The sequence below is a fragment of the Colletotrichum tamarilloi genome, assembly GCF_030869305.1.
Source record: "Colletotrichum tamarilloi strain Tom-12 chromosome Unknown Scaffold_21.1, whole genome shotgun sequence".
In the NCBI taxonomy this organism is placed as follows: Eukaryota; Fungi; Ascomycota; class Sordariomycetes; order Glomerellales; family Glomerellaceae; genus Colletotrichum; species Colletotrichum tamarilloi.
In genome coordinates, this window is record NW_026849404.1 from 546,173 (window position 1) to 555,772 (window position 9,600).

General features: G+C 37.4%; 2 protein-coding genes across 2 annotated transcripts; one reads left to right on the forward strand and one right to left on the reverse strand.

Moving 5' to 3' along the window:
* Positions 1 to 326: 326 nt before the first annotated feature.
* On the forward strand, positions 327 to 2,538 carry CTAM01_07184 (uncharacterized protein; the record flags this gene model as incomplete). The annotated part of the gene is made up of 5 exons (XM_060523209.1): positions 327 to 382; positions 681 to 864; positions 1,028 to 1,569; positions 1,622 to 1,920; positions 1,994 to 2,538. 5 exons carry the CDS (start codon positions 327 to 329, stop codon positions 2,536 to 2,538), a joined length of 1,626 nt encoding a protein of 541 aa, XP_060382340.1.
* Positions 2,539 to 2,949: 411 nt separating this feature from the next.
* CTAM01_07185 (alcohol dehydrogenase GroES-like domain-containing protein) lies at positions 2,950 to 4,134 on the reverse strand (the record flags this gene model as incomplete). Its single annotated transcript, XM_060523210.1, has 2 exons — positions 2,950 to 3,710; positions 3,846 to 4,134. The coding sequence occupies 2 exons, from the start codon at positions 4,132 to 4,134 to the stop codon at positions 2,950 to 2,952; spliced, it is 1,050 nt and encodes a 349-aa protein (XP_060382341.1).
* Positions 4,135 to 9,600: the final 5,466 nt, after the last annotated feature.

A 9,600-nucleotide genomic window follows, 5' to 3' on the forward strand; every position in this document is an offset into this window, starting at 1 on the left:
GCGTCGCATTGATAATGGTTATCTTACACGGCTTCGAGTGAAGACCTCTTTCGCGCGCAATTGAGTAGTCTCAATCGTGTGCGAACCATCGGCGAGATTCTATGCGGACACGCATGCGCGACACTGCGTACTCCACCGTATGGGATAGAATGACGGACAGCTCCCCAGTTCCACCCCAGATGATGAGATCTTGCGTCTCTCATGGTTTTCTGGGGCGTCCAATGGGCTTATCAAGCCACCACCTCCGCTCTGCATTTGCCATTGGACTCTGCAGAGTGAGGCGGCATCTCTTGAGACACGCGCCCCCTCTTCGACTACTCTCAAAGATGTTGTTCGCAAATGCGCGCAAGATTGTGAGCGTGGGGTCAAGGAGTGGGGTCGTGTAAGCAGCGGTTTCTGAGGGAGATATAACGAGACCGAGTTGCCTTGAAGCCTGGTGTTGTTTTCGCTTGAACATCATCGAACAACGCCAATTCGCAACTGAGCACTCTATTCCTCACTTTCCAATTCACCTGATTATTCCAGGCAGCACAATTTCGACTTCGAGAAAAGAGCAGGATGTTCCAACCCCAGTGTTAGCGTGCACTCTCTTACCCGTACGAGGAAATGCTCGCCGTCTCAAGACCAACCCCCTATACTAGACCTTCCTATCTGAACTCTTTTCATCGATACCACCGCAGATCATCGAAGAAGAAGTCCTTCGTCGATTTCACCTGCTTGCTTTCCCGGTTCAAGGCTTTCCACAATAGCCGGCCGGGCAACTTCTCACCGGACATGCCTAAGAAACACGAAACCCCTTCCTCCAAACCACCCAAGTCCTCAAGCACTCGAGCCAACTCAGACCTTGTAGTGAGACAAGTATCAGTGAGTCCTACCTCCTCGATTCCGCTGATTTGACGACCAGTCACTCACACAGTCAGGGAACACACAGCAACAGACTCTCTTCCCCAACTGAAACCAGTGGGGGAGGAAGTGAGGCCCAGAGCGCCTCTCAGAGGTAGCCCACCTAATTCGTTGAACTTTCCAGCATGTTGACACCTCTGGTAGATCATCACCTCCACCAAACCCTTCATCTCGCAGATCCGAACTCGCAGATCGGCCTGCTCGCACTACCAACGCGGGAACCGGTCGAAATCGGACGAGTCCCACACCAGCCGTCATCGATAACTATCTGGCTTACCGCAAGCAAGCGTTCATCAAGATATTCATGGCGAGAGTCTGCGAATGGCTTGACGACAACGTCTATTACCTTGGGGATGCTCAAGATCAAGACGGGGACTGTCAGCGCGGCTCGAAGGCTTCCAGATCAGGAGGCGTCAATAAGAGAAGGGCTGCGGAAGCGCGTCCTGTAGCTGGTCAGAAGCGGCAACTCAAGGGGCGTGATCAAGACGACGAAGGATCCGGAAGCGACGAGAACAACGAGCAGAAGCCTAATAAGAAGCGCACGAAGACTGACGAGGATGATGACCGTCAAAAGTTTGCATGCCCTTACTACAAGAACGACCCCGTAAGATACAAGAGCCATCGAACCTGCGTTGGTCCTGGTTGGCACGAGATTCACCGGGTTAAGTGAGTGTTTTATCCAGTCAGCCATTAAACACTTTCACTAACACAGTGAAAGGGAGCACCTCTATCGCAAGCATCGCATCTACGCCTGCAACAGGTGTTTTGAGGCCTTCAAGAGCGAAAACTCACTTCACGAGCACCAAAGAGCAGACGTGCCTTGTCCTGTACTTGACAAGAAGAAGCGCAAGCTGGACCCAGGTGCGGGGATGGATCAAGAGACGGAGAAGCACCTCAGAGTGCGTAGGCAACCCGGTAAGCACGACGCCGACAAGCAAGACGATGTCAGCAAGTGGTACGAAGTATATTACACCTTGTTTCCGGGGACGCAAGACATTGGAAGCCCTCCAAGTCCTTGTAAGTTTGAACCTCCAATTAGGATAGAAACCTGAGATGAGAAAAGAGCCCCAGTAATTGACCTTGGTATCAGGGTATGACGCCAACCCGGACAAGACGAATGCAGGCGACTCCAACTCGAAAGATGTGGAGTTTCTTAAGTACTTGCGGCGTGAATTGCCCCACATGATCCAGCGCGAGCTCGAAAAAGATCTCAATCGTTCATTTGAGAGATATGGAGACGGTCTCATGCACAGCCTCTCGGTCTGGATCCGGAACAGCTCGGCTAGGTGCGCCCAGATCTTTGAGCACATACCCTCACCTGCGCAGGTGGCGGACCTGGATGATCCCGAAACTGCGCGAGGATCTCGGGCGGTGTCGCCGCAGGTGTCACCCGATGCCAACTTGACTGTTGGTATCGATGAAGATACCGGCGCCGGTACCGGTGCCTTCGAGAGCACTCTAGATTTCGATTTTGGTGTTCCCGATATTGACATCTCCAACATCCTGAGCTTTGACTCGCTCAATGTTCCCTCGGACTTTCCGATCTCAGACGACCAGTGCTTTACATATCCCGACTCAGCCTATGGTACCGGCAGCGTTGAAGACGCTTCTGGGACTCGGCGAAGTTACATGTGAGAACAAGTGGAACACCTTGTTTTCATCGGATGCTATGTTTTCTTGGCACTTATACGTTCTCATCTCGTCATCATGGTCATTGAGAGCTGTGGCACTTTGCCACAGCACAGCCAACTTCGAAACCATCGAATCTCACTCTTTACCCACCATTCCTTTCCCGCCATGTCTAGCGGCCACATCTATTTTCTTTTGTGCTTGTTATTGTTATACTTCTGATAGTGTTGTGAATGTGTAGGAAGAGGTTGTACATTTACGATGAACTGGGTGCTTGGGTTCCTTATGTTGGACTGCCATCGCGCTGCTTATTGTCATTATCTCGAGCTATTATCCTTAGTATAGTGGTCTTCCAGACCAAATCCACTCTTTACCATCATTCGTCTTCACTCGTCTTGTGCTCTACGTGCGATGTATCTAAGGGAACCGGATGACGACTTTGTTCTCCAAGTGGTCACTGTAACGACGGTAATTCTCCGGCGCATCCTCAATGCCGATTTCAGCCGTCACCACAAAGCTCGGCTTAGCGACACCAGATGCGATCAAGTCCAGCAAAGGAGGTGCCCTCAGCAAAGGCAAGACGATACCCCTTCCGACGGACAAGCCCTTCCTCCATAGCGATGCCATGGGGATAGGAATCTCCGCGGGTAGGGTCCCGGCATTGGGCGCTCCCTCGGTGCTGTTTCCGCCGCCGTTGTACACACCACCGATACCCATGCCTCCGCAAACGGAAGTCACGGCAACCATGTTCTCCAGCACGATGCCGTTGTGCGGATCTCCCGTAGCGTTGACGGATTCGAGGCCCACGCAGTCGAGGCTGCGCGTCACGCCAGCGGGCTCACGGCTGAGTATCGCTTCCACGGGGTCTTGTTGGGTGAAGTCGATGGGGATGGCTCCGAACGATTCGGCTTGCTCGAGGCAGCTGGCGATGCGGTCGACGACGTACATCCTGGAGGCGCCGCGGAGTTTGGCGGAGTAGGCGGCTAGGAGGCCGACGGGCCCGGCGCCGAAGATGGCGACTGTGTCGCCGGGTTGGAAGCCTGAGTAGGAGATGACGTGCCAGCCTGTTGTGAAGACATCTGTGATCATGAGGTAGTCAAGTTCGGATGTGGTGTTTGTTGAGGTTAGTGGGATCGGGATGGGGGATGTGTCGGCGTGGGGCACTCTGGCGTACTCGGCTGGTACAGGACGGAAGATTGGGTCAACTTGGGTTGTCTCTTACTCCTGAAGACGATTATCCGTGCGGTCTCTGAACGGACTAATCATATAAAAATAGGGGAAGGGAGGCGGGTATCTTCTGAGAGAGAACATACCTTGCAGTCCGCCATAGGATGCGCTCCCAACGCCGAAGGACAGGGGATGCGAAGGACCGCAGTGCCCGTCGTCGGCGTTGTCTGGGATGATGACATAGTCGCCAACCTCAAGACTCGAGATGGCGTCCCCGACGCTGGAGACGTAGCCGACAGCCTCGTGGCCGAACCCGTAGGGCACATTGGGCGTGCCGCCGAAGCCGTGGTACATGTGTAGGTCGGAGCCGCAGATGGCGGAGGAGTTGATGCGGACGACGACGGCTGTCTGGTTGGTGATGGTGGGGACGGGCATGTCGATCACGGAGACGTTATAGGGTTGGCCGAATCAGGCTACAGCACGCATTGTTGGCATTGTTGCGTTTGTTATGTTGAGTGCCATATTTGCGGTTCAACTGAGGTGCTCGGGGGGAAGACGATGTCTCTGAACTGTATGCGATAGCAGAGAGAAGCTCTGATGAGAACGACTACTGGAGTCAGAGCAAGATATTTTGCTGCTCTTTTCTTCGATAGAGCAGTCGAGGAGGAAGAACAAGAAGTCATTTCTTATATCTCCTTGTTTCTATAGAGTCCGTCACTTCGGGATGATGCATACAGGATATGATGATACGTCTACATCGACATCTCTGTTCGCTATCCCCATGAGTACCGTCATCACAGCGCCCTATAGCGGGAGTCTCAGCCCGGCATATCTTGCAAGTGCGGCAGAACAGTCATCATGCAAGAGCGGCCTGGTCCGGCTGCAGATAGGCGATGATGACCGTACATACGTGCCGCGTATGCATGCATGCTGATCAGCCGAGGCGTTGATACCGGTGCCCTGATTTCAGCAAAGCCTCCTACTTGGCTTCCCACTGCTATCAAGTAGTTTTGTAAGGCTGAAGTTAAAATTACCTGCCTGCAAAAAAGTTCCGGTTACACCCCTGTCAGTTGCTGAGACTGGGTTAAGCATATCTCCTCAGGAACGGCAGTGCGCCGCTTACCCCTAGCTGGACTTCTTCTGTAGCCGCCAATGAGAATGGGAAGAAGTCGGGATGGACCCGGTCTGAATTGGCTGATCACGTATGGGCTTAAGGCTTTAGAATGTCTTTCTAGTCTGTCATCAAGACCTGTTGTACCACTGGCGAGTTATGACGAGAGCCAAGCAGATACCTCATAGCAGGATCTGTTTAACACCCCATTGGATGAAATTGAAAATCTTTGGTAGAGTTTCTAGTCCTGCTCAGGTATTTTACGGATAGAGTTTGACTGTAATTTCCGCGTCGGTCTCTCTTTGATTCGTTTCTACGAACTTCTAAATGACAGCGAACGGCACTCGGCCAGTGAACCTCTTGGTTCAGACGAGGGCATAGCTCTCTCAAGTAAGACTGCAAGGTCAAATTACTAATTAGGCAAGTGGTTTAAATACAAGGAGATATACAGTCGCAGTCGGACCGAAGTACATCTTCCTTAGATATTCCACAGCAATACAGTAATGACTATTAGATTAGAAGTCTAATTCGACCGCGGCATACGGCTAACTACGTAGGGGCTAATTAGGGGCCTTATTTATAATTATTATAACTAGCCTAATTTATAATTAGAACCTCCTTTTTATACTTATATAAAAATTTATATAATTTAATTAATCTCTTTATTAACTTATAGTTCGAACTAATTACTTTATAATAAAAATACTAATATTAATTAGTAATTAAATTTTATTATTATAAATTAGTAAAGTATTTTATTATATAAAAAAAACGACTTCTTAATACTATATAAAATAAGAGATTTATACTAATTAACCTTATAAAAATAAATAAAAAAAAACGATTATTAAATACTATACGGAATTAAATAATCGTAGCCTTTTATTACTTATAAAAAGTTAACGTTTATTATATTAAACTATATTAATTAATAAAACTATTTAAATAACTAGTTTTTTACTATTACTTTAAATAGCTTTTTTATTAAGTAACTTTTTTATAACTAACCCATAATTAGAAATTAATTAGTTAAATTAGTAAAAAGAAATACCTATATAATAACTACTTACTTAATTAATTAGTATAATAAACGAGCTTAATAATATAATATAAAAAAGCACTACGTAATTAAAAAAAAGGAACTCTAAACGTAAATATTCTTATTTAATAATAAAAATAATTTTATAAGAGTTGTAAAATTAAAAGATCTATAGTATATAAAAAGATCTATTATTATAAGAATTTTATAAATATAATTATAAATTTATAATCTAAATAATCTTTTTATAGTCCCTTTAACTACTCCCTAAATATTATTTAAAAATATAATATAAAAAACGGTTTAATAAGAAAAGAGGGGATTTAGAAATCTTAATAATATTAAGTTAAAAATCTTATAAATTTTAAAAATTAATTTAAAAAAAATAGCTATTTTAAAATAGTCCTATAACTTCTTATTATAATTATTATTAACTTAAAAAAAGGCTAGAAAAACGAGGATTTAAAGGGGAAAAAAAAGAATCCTTTAGAGGGTTATTAAAAAGATTCCTTTTTATACTAGCTCTTAATACGAGATTATTAATTTTCAAAAATTAACTAAATAATAAAAAAGATTATTAATAAGTAATAATTACTAAATAATAATTAAGCTATAAAACAAATTACTTAAAAAATATAAAATAGGATACTAAAAAGTTATAAAAAAAAAGATCTTTAAAATAATTAACTCTACTTAATATAAATAACGAAGTAAGTATTTTTAATAAGTCCTTTAAGTTTTCGATTCTATAAAAAAGAGGGCTTAATTTTACTAACTATATTTAATAACCTATCTAGCTCCTAACTACTTATTTAGCTCTTTTACGAATTACTTAGTATTTATTTTTAATTATTTTTTTAAAATACTACCCTAAAAAAGGTAAGTTAAAAAAAGAAGTAATTTAAAAATTATATAAAATATAAGGCTTAAAAAGTTAAAAATTAAAAATATATAAAATAATAAAAATTAGTAACTAATAAAGATCCCGAGACTAATTACTTCGTTTTTTTATAATAATATAAACGTCTATTATTATTATTAAAAAAAAGAACTATTAAAACCTATTTGTTTATATTAAATAAAAAATAAGATCTTAATAAGTATAATAGTTAGTAATTTAAAAAAGTAATAATAATTATTAAAAATAATAAAAACGAGAGTAATAATAAAATAGTAAAAGAAAATAAGAATTACTTAAACTTTAATAAATTCGTTAAGTAATAAAAATATAAATTTACTACGGCTAGTACGTAAATTAAATATATCCTTATTAAAATTAAATATATTAATAATTATTAATATAAATATAAGTTAAAATACGACCCTTAGTAAATTAAAGTAAAAAAAAAAAACAAAAAAAAACCTAATTTTAAATAGAATCCTAATCCCTTATAAATAAGTAAATATTAATTTAAATTATTAAAGGACGTAAATATATAAGATCGTAAATTAGCTTAATAATAAGTAAATTAATATAGTATTAATTTATTTAATTAAGGTTTATAAAAAAAAGGGGCTATAAGGGTAACCCCTATTTTATAAAATTATAAATAACCTTAGTTATTAACTAGATAAATAGTTTATAAATATAAGCTTAAGAATTATAAAAGTAGTTAATAGATTCTTTTATAAACGAAGAGTATTATTAACGTAATTATAATTATAAAAACCGTATAAAATTTTAATAATAACGATTATAAAAAAGGAATTTATATTATAAAACTAAGTATAAGTTAATAAAGTATATAATCGCTTTAATAAATTTAAAAAAAAGTAAACGACCTAAATTTCTTTTTTATAATTATTAATAGTAATTTATTGTTATAAAAAGATATATAAAAGTAAAATATAGTACTAAAAGTACGATAATTAATAATTTTACTTATTTTAATTTATAGCTCGTTACTATTATTAATACGAAATTTAATACTAATTAATAAATAAAAAAAGAAATAAATAATATAAAGTTATTAATAATACGTAATAACGTAGGGATTATATATAAATATTAAAAATATAGTAATAAATACGAAGTAATTTATAAATTTTAAAAAGATCTTTTTAAAAAAAAATTATATTTTAAAAGGAAGTACGAGGTCTTATAAAAAACCCTAATAATATTTTAAAATTATTATAAAAAAGTTAAAATTTAGGAATATTAGTATTACTTAGTAATTAATATCGTACTTATAAATAAAGTTTTTAATTATTATTATAAAGCGGTACGTAATCTTAATTAGAACGATTTTTTTAGTATTATTAATATAATCCGAAGTTACTTTAAGATTTATAATAAGAATCTAAAGCTCTTATTTAAGCTATAAATAATTCTTTTTATATTTATAGTTAAAATAATAAAGGGTAAATTATAAATAAAAATCCTTAAAGAGCTTATTAATTGAATTAATAAGCTAGTAAAAACTTAGCTAAATAAGGGGTTTAATAAGTAAAAAGTTAAATATAATGGTTTTTTTTCCGGCTTTATAGGTATAAAAAATCGACCTTAACGGGATTACGCTTTTAAGGGAAATTATATAATATAGTATACTTTTTGACTATATAATATGCGCAATATATCCTAAGTACGTACTTAACGTAATATAGTAATTTTAATATAAAAATTACTATTTAATGTAGGATAAGTAAGCTACTTTATAGCGGCGCTAGTTAAAAAGGTTAATAATAGAAGTTAGTTATAATAATTAGCTATAATAATCGGTTATTATAGTTAGCTATAATAGTTAGAGGCGGTCTTTTTTAACTATAAAGGTTTTAAACTTTAATAATAACATAGAGGTTTTTTAAAAAAAGGGCTAAATAGGCTAATATTTATTACTTTTTAGAGCTCATAAAGATTTTTTTTATTCTTATCGCTTTTAATATTACCTAAAGTTACTCTCTATTTAAACTAAATAAATTTACTAAACAAATTTATTAAATAAATTTACTAAATAAATTTACTAAATAAATTTACTAAATAAATTTACTAAATAAATTTACTAAATAAACTTATTAATATATAAACTACTATTTAAATAGTTAGTTAAATAACTAGTTAAGAGGTTAGTTAGTTAAAATACTACCTCGATAAGAACTTAAAAATGCTTATTAATAAGTCTACCCCTCTTAAACTAGGCGCCCTCTTTAGCTAGCTCGACGCTATAGCTATCGTAACTAATATAAATATACCTAAAAAGTAGTAAAGTACTTTTTAATAATACGGAATTTAACTAAGTAATATTATAAATATTATAAATAACTAAGCTAATATAGATACTAGGATTTAGTATATTAATACTAGCTTAGTTATAATAGCTATAATAGACGGGCTAGAGGTATATAAAATTAAAATAATAAATTAACGTTTTAAATAGCTCTTATAGGACCCCCTAAGTAATAATAATACTTATATAAAAGAATAGATTATACTAGACCTAGTTATTTATATAAGCTAATACTAAGAGGTTTTATATACGTTAGAGTAGGTAAAGCTCGCCCTATAGGCGGGCGGTAGAAGGTTAGGAGTTATTAATAAAAAGAAGATAACGGTCGAGTTAGTTAACTATTACTACGGTTTTAATTAGTAGTTAGGTATAGAGTATAATATACCTAGTTTTCTTTAATACGTAATATATAGTACGGCCCTAGCGGATTACTCCGTCGGGGAGGTAAAAAGTTAAATATTTTTATACCGTAATCTAGTACGTATTAAAAATAAAAATAACCTTATACTAAGTACTTAAAAATTATA